Raw genomic sequence first — 14,942 nt, 5'->3', positions numbered from 1 at the left:
CCCCGCCATCTACCTCTTAATTAATTCCCCCCCACTATTGCTCTCAATCAAATCCTCTCCCATTAAAGTGTGTCGTCCAACCTACCCCAATTAAAGGAGATTCAAAATTTAAATTATTCCCTCGTTCCCAACAATAAACGAGAATTTGACTTTTAATAGGACACAATGGAGAAAAAAGATTCATGTAGCCGACACCACGTAGGGGCTTGATGTTGTTGTTGTTGTTGTTGTTCCCAACAATAAAATCTGAAATTGATTTTTTGATTTTGAAATTGTTTCCCTCCCCTAACCTAAACCTAAAAGCTGAAATTAAAGTGACCCCTCTCCTAAACTTGGCCGACCACCCTAGCTCACCCTCCTTCCTTATTTTTCTTCTCCCTTACGTGAATCATCATCTAAGAGAGAGGACACACGATCTTCCCCGGCCTCCTACCCATGTATGGCTAATCCCGAGTTAGATCATGGATTCGTCTATGATGATCAAGGACTAGTGGATGTTCTTCGTTCCCCCTTCTTTGACATCAATTGGGAGATTGACCAATCCATCACCAATCCGTCGAAGACTACATCAACTAGATCCTCTCATTGACTACCGCCCTTGATGAACATTAGCGTCTTGTTTAGTGGCAAATTCTCCATCAGCCACCGACCACCTCTTTCCCGGTTAACTTTTCCTTGAACAAAATAGTATGTGCCTTATGTATTTTGGGAGTATCATTAGTATTGTGCAAATTATTCTTCCGCTAAAGCCCTCAAGAGTGCGAGCAAGGGAAACTCAAGGTGAATGCTCTAATTGTTAACTAATGGATTTTTGTTATTTACGCATCTAGCTTTACTATCATTTTGATGTTATTTTATTTGTTCTTCTAATATGTTTTGTAACCGCATGCCAAAGCAAAATAACAACTAAGAACTCCTAGAATCTAATATTGTGAAACATTAATTTAAAATTTGACAATCTTAACAAATTTTATTAAATTCCTGCAATTCCTTTTTGTTTCACATCACAATATCATAAGCAACTTATACTTAAAGTCGCAATATCAAAGTGGTGCCAACTGCCAAGTAATATACAATATCTCAAAATGCATTTTAACTTCTATTAGCATCATTAAATTTAAAAAAAAATGCCAGCCCATGGTTAGGGTTTCAAAATGAAAAAAATCCTAACCATAAAAATCACCCCTTCAGGCTCCAACAACAACCAAAATCAAAATGGAAGAAGAAGAAGAAATTTGATTTATAAATTTAGAGTTTTACGAATAGATGAATATTGACTATCGAGACGAGAGAAATGAGGATGGAGATGGAAGGAGGCAAATGGCAAGGAGCGTTCAGTCATTGACTTTTAAACACTCAGATGATGTTGTCCTCTTGTGATGAGTGATAGAGAGCAAGATAGATTTGGGAGAAGCAGTTATTGCTTGCTACGAGCGCAGACATGTGGGCTATGGAAAGGAAAAAAAACCTAGATTGTTATTGCTATTCATATCATGGCATTAAATGCTTAACTCTTATGCACACGACTGAGATGCATTGCCGTGAATCCTGAATATGCGAAACGATTTAAGCATGTTAAATCAGGTTAATTCTGGATTGGCGGGTTGACCTGAACTCGATTCAATATTTAAATGAGTCAAAAAATTAAACTTGAACCCGAACCATTTTCAAACTGGTCAACATTAGACTCAAAATTTTCGGGTCGGTTTTTTTATTGACACCCCTAATTTTAGGGCATGGTAGTCTTTTATGTCAAATATTTCATCAAAAGATATTGGTTTCAGTGCAACTCCCTTTGCAGAAAATGCAGATAAGTTTTGAATCTCTTGTCATAGCTTATGCCTACTATGGACCTGCTCCAATTAATGTTAACTAGCACTATGCGGTATGCATCATCACATGTTTTTTGTCAAGGTTGGCCTAGCAATATCTCGCTAGCTCATTATAAGTCCTAATCTTGATGGATGGCTCATTCATGATTCATGTAGCTCTCTCGTAAGGATAAAAAAATGGGTAATTTTTGTGGTGACACAATTACATGACAACTCTAACTACAGATATGTGGAACCTACATTATTGACACCCTAGTGGCAAGACATTAAACTACTATCCTCCAGAAATTTCTACAATAAAGACTGAAGGAAACTAAGGGGATTCCCCCTTTTTTTTTTTAATGTTTTCCCAAGGCCCTTAGGTGATCGTGTAGTTCCACCTACTCCATCCTTCGCCTGTGAGGCAATGTTCATGAAATAGTCTAGCCATGGCCCAAGGCAATAATTGATAGAAAGTCCCTTTTGATTGTAATTAAAAAGCATTTGACCCAACCATGGTTTCATAAGGAGGCTCTAATAAAAGTCCTTCGAGCAATCGGGTTCAAAGAGGACTTCGATAGGATTCATTTATAACCTTGGCATAAGTATGGTCAAGATAGTATATCCCAAACCATAACCTTGATGGGATTCTCCCAAGTATTTGTAGCCAAATTTTGTGTGACCCAAACCTCAAGTCCTTGGAGCAATTTTATCGAAGGGAATATGACCGAAAGCTATTTCTTTGCTATGTTTTCCCAAGTCCTTATGAAGACTTTATTGTGCCTTCTCAATCAACCCAGAATTTTGGAGTTCTTGGTTGTGGCATATGGTCTTAGTTAGGGCGTTAACAGGGTAGCCACTTACAATATTAGGGTTTAAATCACCTAATTAATGAGTCATAAGTCCATAAACTGCTTATCCTATCAATTAATGAGCCCCCTCTTCCTCTCCAATCATGAATTTTTTTCTGCACGTGTGTAAAGTGTATGTTTGCACAATACAATGCTGTCATTTCAATTCTAAGTGTCAGTAATCTTGAACCATTTGCAGGTGGATAATTATGACTATACTTGCCTACAAGATCAACTGTCTGAAGCTAAACTGTCATTCCCAATGATTGTGAAACCCCAAGTTGCATGTGGGGTAGCTGATGCTCACAATATGGTAATAGCTTCCTAAATACTTATGTTTCCTGGCATTTATATCTGAAATGAAGGCTTTGTTTGGGACAGCTTTCTAAAGCGGCTTCTTAGTACAAAAAATTTCCTGAACTAGAAATTTTTGTACTAGGAAGCTACTTTAGAAAGTAGTAAGAAAGCCCATCCCAAACAACAAGAAATCAACAATTTGGACCACGATCTGGTCATTACAATGTTTTAGCCCCTGTTCTAATAATTATATCGAGAATTCTGCGCATTTAATCATGTAAAAGAAAATAAGTAAATTTTACTTGGCAATAACTTAATTAAGCTATAAGAGTATTAACTGAATGCCTCTTCCAATAAAAAAATTTTAAGCTACAGTTTTATTATAGCTATATTGTTTACCAAGTTATCTTCAATGTTGTAGTTTGTGACATCAAATTGTTTTTTCTCGTCTATATTGCACGTATTACTTGAAATCCAGACTAATTATTTTCGATATGATTTGATAAGCTTATGGTATGGTATTTTCAACCCATTGTGAATGCATGTCAAGCCTGTGATAGGTTTTTGTTGTTTGTTAAGGACTTGCGTTTAAACTCGAACATTTTTCTTCTGTAACTGAATGGGCTTAACTCATGACCTATTTGTAAGCTTATGGATGCTTTTTTATAGTACTCTTGGATATTTTGCACAATATTAATGATTCTGCTTTTCACAGGCTTTAATATTTAAAATTGAAGATTTTGAGAATCTGCGTGTTCCACTTCCAGCTATTATTCAGGTAAGAAGTCGTCTAAGAGTCCAGTCATCTAGCTGGATGAATCTGAAATTTCTTAACCAATTGTGCCAGTAGTTGTCATTATTCCTTCAAATCTGTTTGAGATAAGGTATTAATTGTTTAGGAATTCTCATTATATGGTTTGCATTTATGTCAACTTCTGTAAAGTGCATTCTGGATGTAAAATCATAAATAGTCACTTCATTATTTCTAACTTGTTCTATGTGATGCTTGGATCTTACACCAGAAAAAGTTATTTTAACTAAGTGAATATAATGATGAATGCTCTTAGATTAGGCCATTAACCTCAATTATTATGATTGTAGTTTAACTTTATATTTATATATATCTTTGTCTGTTCTCTCATTAAGTGATTGATTGTTTTGGTTGGGATTTAGATGGGAGTTAATTCAATCATCTAGAGTGAATAAAATAGAAAGGAGATGGACACAAAACACATCTAGATTTTCATGCAAAGATGAGGATGTTCATTTTTCATGTAGTTATGGCTGACCTCCTCATTGAAAGAGATGGTTATACTTTTCTAAAAGGTGTATAACTAACCTTTGCACCTCTTTAGGTGGGCCAGCCCCAACTCCTTTCGATTTTGTTTCAATTTAAAACATTGTAAAACATCTATAAATATTATGGAATAAAAAATGAGAAGAGGTTGTGTTTGCAAAAATTGGAGTTCCATTCAAAAAGAGGAAGCTTGGTGGCTGGCCCTCACATGAAGAGGTTTGGTGATCTCTTCAATCTTATTATTTTGGTGAGTAGCAAGCCTATCCTAATTTTATTTAAAAAATTTTCATTTTTCCATAGAATCTTTTTACACTCATCCCCACACCATTCCATAGTCATTTCCCTACATTTCCCCACAAAATCTCATCCAAAATCCCTCGTAAAGTTGTAGATCATAACTAATCTGAATCTGATCTAGTCAATTTCTAGCCTCCATTTGACCCATCAAACCCTTTTTAATTTGATGAAAATCTTCAGAAATATTGTTAAGACATTCCTCTTTCATTTCCAAGTATTTTCAAGAGTTGAACATCCCAATCAAAATTCAAAACTCCGCCAATCAAAATTCGGCCAAAATTGTTAAGACATTTCTCTTCATCTCCAAGTATTTTCAAGAGTTCAACATCTCAATCAAAATTCAAAACTCCGCCAATCAAAATTCGGCTAGAATTCAACATCCCTCATTTCACCCTTCCATTATATGAAACTTAAACGCACACTCTATTTCAACCCTTTCAAAGGCTTCAGCATCAACCTAACACATTTTAGAATACTTCCAAGGCCAAAGCAGCCATCTACATTTAATTCCATAGGATCTTAATGTAGTGATGTTTATGTAAATATTGTTTAATTGGATTTTTAAGTAACAGCTTGTTCTTGATTAGCTTAAATGGTAGGATGATGGCCTGTGCTACGATGTTTGTGCAGGAGTATATAGACCATGGATCCTTACTTTTCAAGTTCTATGTCTTGGGTGAGAGGGTTTTTCATACCGTCAAGAAATCAATGCCAAATGCCACTCATCTTTTATCTATCTCTGCAAAATCTGGTTCTTCCTCTATCTTCTTTAACAGGTAGCTATTGTCCATTGATGTACAAACTCTTCATAAAAAATATATAACCTAATAGCCTGACTCAAACTTCCAACAAATGAAGCTTGAAATCTCTCCCAGTTGCTCAAGAGGATAACATTTCAGCTGGTTGTGTAGAACACAGTAACCATTCCATTGACTTGGACTTAGTCAGCCATGCCGCAAAATGTCTTAGAAAGTGGCTTGGTCTAACCATCTTCGGATTTGATGTTGTTGTAAGTAATCTGTTCCGTTCACAGTTTCTGTTTGGCTGTTTGAAAATTTCTTTACTGAATCTACAAAAGATATTTATAACCTCAGTGATTCTCTTCTTCACATTCCATAGATTGAAGAGGGCAGTAGAGACCATGTTATTGTGGATCTGAACTATCTTCCTTCTTTTAAAGAGATCCCGGATAGTGATGCCATTCCTGCTTTCTGGGAAGCAATTAAGAGCTCATATGAATACTGGAAAGCAACCAGAGCTCCAAAGCCTTGAAGCTCATAAAGCTGTTGTGGTTTGGTCACATTTCTTCTTGCTTACTAAAGCATTTCCTTTCCCTGTTTGAGAATGTCTTGTTATACCACACTATTTCAATAAAAAAACCGGTGGATTTATTGGAATGTGTTAATTTTTATCCATAGTCATCCTAACTGAGCTTATCAAGCTTTATATTATGACATGATATTTGATGGCCGGCCCAGGCTGGCTGCTTCAGAGCTGTAATTTGTTTTAAGAGGCCTAAAAGATACTGTTAAGTTGCCAGTATAATGATTCATCACTTGCTAGTTCAACTAAGGCTTTTTGGGGGATTGATTTCTTACTGTTTCTTAACGCAGCTTTTTAGTGCAAAAATTAAAAATTTTGTACTAAAAAGTAACTTTAAAAAGCAATTAAAAAATAGTATCAAACAAAGCCTTAAAGCCTTAGGCTTTGTTTGGGAATGTATATATTTTTATTATCTTTATGTTTATGAATAGTTCAAATTTGACTCGGGCTCATTTAGACCTGCCTTTGAGTTAGGATTTTTAAAGAGGGATCTTATGTGATGTATTAGGATACTTGATAATGTGAAGGGATATAATCTTTCATAAGAGAATATAGGAGAGATGAAGGAGAGGGTAAATAGTCCCAATTGAAAATACATTATTATGGCTTTCTACTTATGAAAATTAATAGTAATCTAATCTAAATTATACGTTTAATGAAGCTGAGGATTAATTATTCAAATGCTAAGAAATCAACTAAAATTTAGTGAAATATTTCACAATAATTCTTTTGGGGCCAAAAATTAAGGAGTAAAAAATCAGTCTTGATTTTTATATTTAACTCTAATTTAGAAATTTTTAGAGGAATGTTAAGGGTTGAAATGTGCAACCATGTTATTTCAAATATGTATCATTATGAAGTAGAGAGAAATTCATAGCATATTGATTGAAAATAAATTGAAGAATTTTATTGGGTTGAGTTCGAGCGTTAACTTTGCCCCCCCGCCTCCCGCCCCCTCCCCAAAAAAAAAATGCAAGAGTTAAATTCTCAATCATTGGATAATGAGAAGACCAATATTCTAGAAATGTGATTGTAAAGTTAAGATGGCCTTTGTGATGGAAATCTTTGTGAAGAGCTATTGTTGTATGGTGAAAGGATGTTATTATTATCCTGTTAAAAGAATATGATTTATTTTTTTGGTTCATGCATTATATCATTTATTGAATAAAAAATATATAAAGTTTTTGGTTATGATATTGGAATTTCAAGAAGAAGGATTGTCTATTTTAAAATTTAAATCATTAAAAAATCTTGATAAATGATGTAAAATAAGATATATGCTTTAAGTTCTATTTTAGGCTTTTAAATGTTTCTCAAAATCATGATTTTCTCCCATCCTATTTAGGAGATAAGTAGGATGAGGTTTATTTTATCTAGGGTCTTATTAAATCTCCTACAAAGGTAAGTCTTCGTAGTTAATTATATCATAAAAAGTTTTAGATCTCTTATAAATACTTTCGATTAAAATAATTGTAGAAATTTTATTTTGATTTTCTAAGAGTGATATGAAAGGAGAGGTTGAAAATTTCAATTGAGATTAGATCACTTTTTGAACACTTATTTTGGAGACCAAATGATGAGAAGTAGGAGACAATTTGGAATTATGAAATAATTCAAAAAGTACCTCAATCTATCCTATGTTGGGTTTTTAATTTTGAATGAGAGAAAATTTTAATTCAAGTTGACATTTTCTTAGAAGTTTAGGATCAAATTCAAGATGTTGGGGATTTATGATTTTGGGTTCGCCCCGGATCCTAAATCTAAGTTGGGTCACAAAATAATAGTAGATCCTAACCTAACTAATGACATGCAAATCTGGGTTTACCTCGGCCTGGATTGGAGAGCTAGCTAAATCACCTAGGAGCTTTAAAATTATGTATTTGATCTAATGATAGATAGGTGGATCGTTATTTAAGTTTTTGAGAAATTGAGACCGACATCTAGAGAATGTCATAATTAACCCCTTTATTTATGTATGATGATTATGCTTAATGCAATTAAGTTTTAATTATTTAGTTGATTTCTAATGTAATGTATGCTAATTGATTTTGTATGCATAAATGATATGATGAGCTTTTAAAAATTAGTCTTAAAAATAAATTTTTTCTTATAAACGCACAACATCCTTTAGATAGAACTGCACCATAATATGTCAAGTGATCAACCACGAACCACAGGCAGGGATGTGCCTAGCAAGAAGAGAAGGAATGATATGAATGCATGAGAACCCCTGGTGTGCACAAGCTTACTTCTTAGGGAACATTTTTCTTTCTATGTGAGCATAAATATTTTATTTAATTACAAGTAGAAAATTTTTTTGTCATCAGATAGCCTAACAAAATTCTGGCTAAAATAAAATTCACATGCATATAATAAACCTATGAAAAATATGTAATTTTTAAGGCATGTAAATAAAATCATCACATCATTAATACAAATTAAATATAAATGAAAGGCTATGCGGCAAATACCACTTAATTTACAACCAAGGTCTATAGAAATTTAAAGTGGTTGGGCACTACTGATAACATCTTGGATTCTAATCCTATAAGATGACACAAGTGTTAAAGTGGGGTATTTCTTTTGTGTTCATTTCTTTAGTTTCTTTCATTGGACTCCTTTGATCCATTGGGTTCGAATATTCAAATGAAAGAACTCTTCCCTGGATGGTGTCTCTTTTCTCTTTGGATCTCAAACTAACCCAAATAGTATAATAGATAGAATTTTTATATGAAAGCATGAAGCATGTCAAAGCAAGTGCAAGTTCTAAATTTTGAAGACAAATGAATATCAAATTAGGAAAGGTTGTATATGAAATGATATGAGTGTAACACGTATGACAAAAGGGACCTCAGATATGAAACTTGCGTTGCAGGTGGAGCAAAATGGACCCCAAAAGAGACAAAATGAATATCTTTGTAATTCAATGACGATAATGTCAGGTTTACTTGGGCTCCATTGAACATTCTTATGACATTTAATTGTATGAAAAATGATAGCCAGAATCTTAGAAGAATAATTATAATATTTTGTACAGACTTCAAATGAAATAAAATAATCTTATATATGAACATATTTGTGAATTGATCCAATTATGATTTTAATTATGTTATTCTCTATAATCTTGTATTTAATTCATTATTTAAATTGCATAATTTTATGAGCCTCATAGCTTACGAGTTTTTATACTAGCTGTTATTACAGGAAAAGACAAGGAAAAAGTTGAAACGGATCAGACATGTTATTGAATATTTAGATTTTCTGTTTAGTAGTGTTTGTGAGTCTTCATGTGAGATATATAACCTATTAAAATTGCAGTAATATATATTGATTTTATTAGTGGCTCTGTAACTATAATTGTGATGAAATTGGAACTATATAGATTTAGATGCTTCCGTTTATTCAGAAAATGTATTGTTCAATGAAAGAAAAATAAACAAGTAATCAAATGATGAAAATATTAGATGTTAAAATTATGAATGTTATGCTTATGTATGTGACACTCTACGTTATTGGTAAGAAGTATTGTGGGGTGTTATAGTTTTAGGAATGGGAGAGAAAAATGAGAGTCAAGATGAAAAGATTTTCCCATGTGATAAATGATCATTTATCACGCTTAAGAATTGGTTTTATAGCTATCAAGAAGATTGTTAACATTATAATGTTAATGACATGTCATTAGTTCGAAGGTTTTCGATTGGCCTTGTTGTTTAGTTTCTATAATATGATGGTTAGAGTTATAATGCGACTCATTGAACACCTAATGGTGTTCAAAATAGGCTTATTTGAGAAGGATTTCCTCAAAAACATTTCCTCAAAATACGTGAGATGACGAGTGCATTAGGTATTATATTTTCCTTTGTTTGGATGACATTTAACAATCAGCTAGATTGTTAGAAAATATTTATGGCCAAGATAAAATTAAAATGATCAATGATTTTTAAAATTAGACGAGCTCTTCTAAAAATATTGGTACACCATCATAGGGGGTTAATAAATGACCTGATCTTGACCCGAAAAATTTGAGTTCGGGGTTGACATGTTTAATAAAACAGGTCGAGTTTGAGTTGATTTTAAGACTTATTTATTAAATGTGTTAGATTTGGATTGACTTGTGAACCCATTGTTTACCTGAAAATAATGCATTTAATATCTTTTTATCTTTTATTTTTCATTTGCGGATATAATTTTTTTAATTTTTATCAAATATGTTAAACTTTGCTGTTAATAAGTTATAAAAAAATTAAACAATAAAAGGTTAATGAGTTAGGTTCAGATTGGGTCTGACTTGAACATGACCAATCAACTCCTTTTGACACCCCTACACCATCATCCAATAAAAAAAAAATCCCAAATCTCACAAAACAAATAAAAAGTAAATCATTTACGAGATATAATTAAATAAATAAATAAATTCTAAAAAATTTACCATTTCAAAATTTTCTCAAAAAATGCCATTGTTTATTGAAAGATAATATTATTCATAAATAATAAAATAATGTATTCTTTTCCTACCATCATAGAGTAAGTTCCAAATATTGGTTCATATGACAGTTTCTTATATAAAATTAAAAAAAAAATTAAAAAATTATATTTAAATTTATATTTGATAATTTTGAAAACATTATGACTCAAATTTTACTCGAATTGGAAATTAAATTTAAATAAAAAAAACGTATAAAATTTTCTCGATCAGATAGACAGCGCCTCAATTCCACTAATCGTCATCTTCTTCCCAACCAAAACCCTCTATGAAATCCCTCCAAAACAACAGCCTCAGCATCAAAACCCCTCATTTCGTCCAAACGCCCGCTTACCATCTCCCAATTTCTATTCCATTTCATCTCTCCATTAGAAGAACCTCTTCTCCTCCCAAATCTTTCCCTTCTCTCTTTTCAAACCTGCAAACGAAATGCCTCAAAACAAGAGTTCCCAATTTTTTCTCCGTGCCCCATCTTACAGATTCACTCAAAATCAATCTTTTCAACTCCAAAACTCCAACTTTATTCGATCTCTCAGCTTCTTACTTACCTTTAATGGTCGTCGTATCAATTCCCTCACCTTGTTTTGCCGCTGGAACGGAGGAGATGTCTTCGAAGATCAATATAGAATCGATTCTTGTCTCCATTGATGATTTCTTCAACCGATATCCGTACTTTGTCGCTAGTCTTGCTTTTGTTTGGCTTGTAGCTATACCATTAGCCCAAGAATACCTGAATAAATACAAATTTATTTCTGCCATTGACGCCTTTCGCAAGCTCAGAGATGAACCTAGCTCGCAGCTGTTGGATATACGGAAGAAGCAAAGTGTAGCTTATTTGAAAACTCCGAATTTGAAGATCTTAAATAAAGTTGCAGTGAGTCTGGAATTTGTGGAAGGATGCGAGGAGGAGTTTATAAAGGAGGTCTTGAAGAGCTTCGAAGACCCAGGGAATACTACCCTATATGTGCTGGACAAGTGAGCTTAAACATTTAGATTCCCTTAGCATTCTTAGCATAAATTTAACTGATCTTTATGGATAACAAAGTTTCTCTGTGTTTTGTATGATATTTTTCTTCTATATGGTTCTTGTTTTCATAGGACTCAAATGCTTTTTTGTTGGCAATTTGTGAAAATTTAGGGTTTCTTATTTGTCTTTCAAGTCAAAAGCTTTCCTAAAATTGAAGAGACAATATCTTTGAGACTTTGCATAGTTTTTAAAGAGGTTTTGATTGCCATATTCATTTATTATAAAAATAGAATAAGTTCTCCTTCAGTAAAAATATAGTTTTTAGAGTTTCCTCATTAAATTTATATTGATTACTGTATTTTTTTGTGGAAGTTAGCTTTGATGGAAATTCTCTGAAAGTTGCCAAACTGTTATTTGAGAATGGCTTCAAAGAGGTGTATGCAATTAAAGGTGGTGTACTAGGCAAGGATGGATGGCAGGTCAGTTATCTGTTTCATTAAATTAGCTAGAATGTTATCTCGACTAAGGCTTCATTTGGGACGGCTTTCTTCCTGCTTCTTAAAGCAGCTTTCTAGTTCAAAATTTGTAATTTTTGAAGTAGAAAGCTGCTTTAAGAAGCAGAAAGAAAGCCGTCCTAAACGAAGCCTAAGTAATATCTTGTGTGAATTAGTTGATTCATTGGTACTGTAATTTAAATAACTTCTCATGAAGTTTTGAACCAGCATTTCAGCTTGCATCTCTTTGTAAGTCATAACTGGGGCTGTCTTTGGGACGTGAATACTACTCTTTAAATATCTCCACCTTTACTAAATAAACTGTTATTCTATTTCTATTATGTTTTGTGAATGGAGTGGTGAGTTTCTCCTTTATTTTTTCTTTGTCATTCACCATAGGCAATTCAAGAAAAACTTCTACCTCCATCTGTTCATGTTTACCCAAAAAAGAAGAGTAGAACATCATCTGATCAGGATGAGGAGAGGAGAGAAGGAAATGAAGAACATGAAGAAAACAGGCAGATATTAACTTCATCCAGCATAAATCAGGAAGCAATCCAAAACATTGAAAATGGTTATATGAAGTCCCCGAAATCATCTTCCACAGCACATGACCATGGGAAACCCCTGTCACCATACCCAAATGTATGATTTCTCAACTTCAGCTTTTTATGGACTTCAGTTTTGTGGATATTAATGAATAAGCGTCGGTCCTTAGTTTTGAGCATTTTTGCTTCCATTGTTGTCTTTGCCTTAAAATTATCTAGTTAACATTAGTTACCTAAGAATTATGGAGCTCTAGAAACTTTATATAATACTGTTGGTCTTGTTGTGTGTTCTGTAATATGGAGTTTTGGACAAAAAAGTTTCAGGTAAAAGCTCTTTTAAAGTTTATTATGTATGAGTTTACAGTAGATGAAGGTAAACATCACACATGTATATCCAAGAATACAGCTAATGAGCAGTTTTAATGCTTAAAGTATTGAAGAACTTTACAAACGCCATTCCAAGTATGAAATATCCAATATTCTAGATTACACATATGATCATGATTCTACTTCATGACTATTTTTAATTGACAGTAAGTGATAAGTGCCATTTTGATTTTTTTTTTTTTATATAACTTGGGTTAACATGAGAGGACCCTTTAACTTAGGGACTTAGTTCTAATTTACCCTTAAAAATATCCTAGAAAACACTTTGTACGGTTCGTCATTATAATTAATATCATTATTTGATTTATCCATACTATTTTGTATTAGTTTGATGAGTCCTCTATTCATTTATTTTGAGTGCTATAATTAGTGTTAACTTCAGATAGATATTTTTTTTATGGCTTGTGTTCATGTCATGGTTTAATCTCTACCCATTGTACTTCCTATTGATCCCATACTGAGCGATGATGCATGTTGTATCTCCTCTTCATCCTCAATAGTAAGGGTTGCTTGGCTATTCTAGTCTCCAAGGCTATTCTTGATTACCTTGTTTCTTGTAATGGTTTTGTTAGTAGGGCAAAAGACTTTTAGGTAAATGAGTATGTAGATTGATGACCCTATGAAAGAGAATCAAGCTTATTAGGTTTGATTGTTCTTTGAACAATTAAGTGGTTTAAGAGGACTTTATCCTATTTCATACTTATTTGCTAGTTATGCAGGCACTATTTTTGCCACTTTATTTCCTTTTCGGTAAAATCTATGACATATATATATACAAAATGTAGTAGATTGGGGTTGACTAATCGACATCACCAAGAATTTTGTGTGAAGCTCGATATTCCGTTCTTTGTTGGTGTATTGCATATAGAAGAGTATTTATATTGGGAATGTTCGGTTGATACTTTTTTGAATACATGGAAATCCCATCAGAAATCGAAATTTGATAGTGATTTTGTTGATTGCCATGCTATCGACACATTACAATTGCTGCCTATTTGGTAGCACATGTAGGAAGAGAGAAAACTATAGCTCAATTACAAAAACTATGGCACATGTAGGAAGAGAGTAAGGACATGCCTCAAATTTAATTAAATTGATAAGTGTAATATAAGTTTTGATTAATTTGTTATGTATTATATTTTATTAAAATAAATACAATTACTAGAAAATTTATTCTGATTGAATTTGTATAAGACTATCTTCACCTAAATTTTCTTGGTATAAAGTAGGTTTTGCCATTTGTGTCACTTTTATTTATTTATTTCTAAACTAATTTTTTAGTTTAAAAATTTTTAGTTTGATAAAATTTTTAACTAAAAATTTGCTTTAAAAAACAACAAGAAAATTATTCAAAACAAAGCCTTAGTCTCTAAACCTATCCTAGAAAAAGCACATACCCAGGCATGGAAGAAGTCTTTTTTTTGCTTTAATTGAGGTTTTGTTTGGGACGGATTTTTTATTAATTTTTGAAGCAATTTTTTAGTATAAAAATTAAAATTTTTGTACTGGAAAGCTGCTTCAAGAAGCAGTAAAAAAGCCGTTCCAAACAAAGCTTGAGTGCGCATGTAATTGACTTTGATCACTAATAAAAAAAGCATAAGCAGATATATTCATTTCATTATCTAAATTTATGAGCTATGTCGCCTTCAATTACCCAATTATGAAGCTATGAAGTGCATCCAGTTTTGAAGAATTTGACTAAAGAATTGTCCTCTGCTGTGCAGTTCAAAGACCTGAAGCCACCATCTTCACCAACTCCATCGAAACCTTGAAAGTTGAACTGAGAAATGAATTTCAGCACTCCTTTTCTTCTAAACCATTGGCGGTATCTGCTGCAGGCAACAACATGAGGACTGCCAAAAAGAGGAGCGAAATTGTTGCTTTCATCTTAATGGATCACACTATTTTGTTCAGAATATTTCTGGAATATAAATTGTACCAATTTTCCTTCTTTTTTTTGTTCGCGCTAAATATGATATGTTGATTTAAACATTACGGCGGTTCTTGGGATAAATTTTATTTTATTTTATTTTGCAGTTGACAACCAATATGCTGCACTTTATTTGGCAATAATAATTTTTATTATTTAAAAACTAATAATTGCCTGTTCTACTGAAATAAAACATATATGAATTATTATTTTTATACTAATTTGATAATTAATTTTACTGAAAGACCTATTTTATC

The 14,942-nt window shown here is 32.8% G+C and overlaps 2 protein-coding genes across 3 annotated transcripts in view; both read left to right on the top strand.

Moving 5' to 3' along the window:
- The window catches only part of LOC110102328 (inositol-tetrakisphosphate 1-kinase 6), a 20,473-nt gene extending 14,507 nt beyond the window's left edge, over positions 1-5,966 (top strand). The window contains exons 9-13 of the mRNA XM_020830634.2: positions 2,862-2,975; positions 3,675-3,737; positions 5,184-5,329; positions 5,412-5,562; positions 5,673-5,966. Coding sequence (XP_020686293.1) covers positions 2,862-2,975; positions 3,675-3,737; positions 5,184-5,329; positions 5,412-5,562; positions 5,673-5,825 — 627 coding nt within the window. The 3' untranslated portion in view covers positions 5,826-5,966. The remainder of the gene's footprint in view (positions 1-2,861; positions 2,976-3,674; positions 3,738-5,183; positions 5,330-5,411; positions 5,563-5,672) is intronic.
- Positions 5,967-10,583: 4,617 nt separating this feature from the next.
- On the top strand, positions 10,584-14,750 carry LOC110102335 (rhodanese-like domain-containing protein 4A, chloroplastic). 2 transcript variants are annotated; one of them, XM_020830642.2, is made up of 4 exons: positions 10,584-11,334; positions 11,703-11,805; positions 12,220-12,465; positions 14,480-14,750. In XM_020830642.2, exons 1-4 carry the CDS (start codon positions 10,628-10,630, stop codon positions 14,525-14,527), a joined length of 1,104 nt encoding a protein of 367 aa, XP_020686301.1. In that variant the 5' UTR covers positions 10,584-10,627; the 3' UTR covers positions 14,528-14,750. The 2 variants fall into 2 exon arrangements, with proteins under 2 accessions (XP_020686301.1, XP_028552151.1); XM_028696318.1 differs by having other exon boundaries at positions 11,198-11,334; positions 11,699-11,805.
- Positions 14,751-14,942: the final 192 nt, after the last annotated feature.

The sequence above is a fragment of the Dendrobium catenatum genome, unplaced genomic scaffold (assembly GCF_001605985.2).
Source record: "Dendrobium catenatum unplaced genomic scaffold, ASM160598v2 fragScaff_scaffold_733, whole genome shotgun sequence".
NCBI classification, from domain to species: Eukaryota; Viridiplantae; Streptophyta; class Magnoliopsida; order Asparagales; family Orchidaceae; genus Dendrobium; species Dendrobium catenatum.
Note: the sequence above shows the minus strand (reverse complement) of the source record. Positions and strands in the feature narration are given on the sequence as shown.

Coding starts and splice junctions, on each gene's coding strand:
- LOC110102335 (XM_020830642.2), top strand. CDS start 10,628: ATGAAATCCCTCCAAAACAACAGCCTCAGCATCAAAACCCCTCATTTC. Junction 11,335..11,702: donor ACCCTATATGTGCTGGACAA/GTGAGCTTAAAC, acceptor TGTGGAAGTTAG/CTTTGATGGAAATTCTCTGA. Junction 11,806..12,219: donor TAGGCAAGGATGGATGGCAG/GTCAGTTATCTG, acceptor CATTCACCATAG/GCAATTCAAGAAAAACTTCT.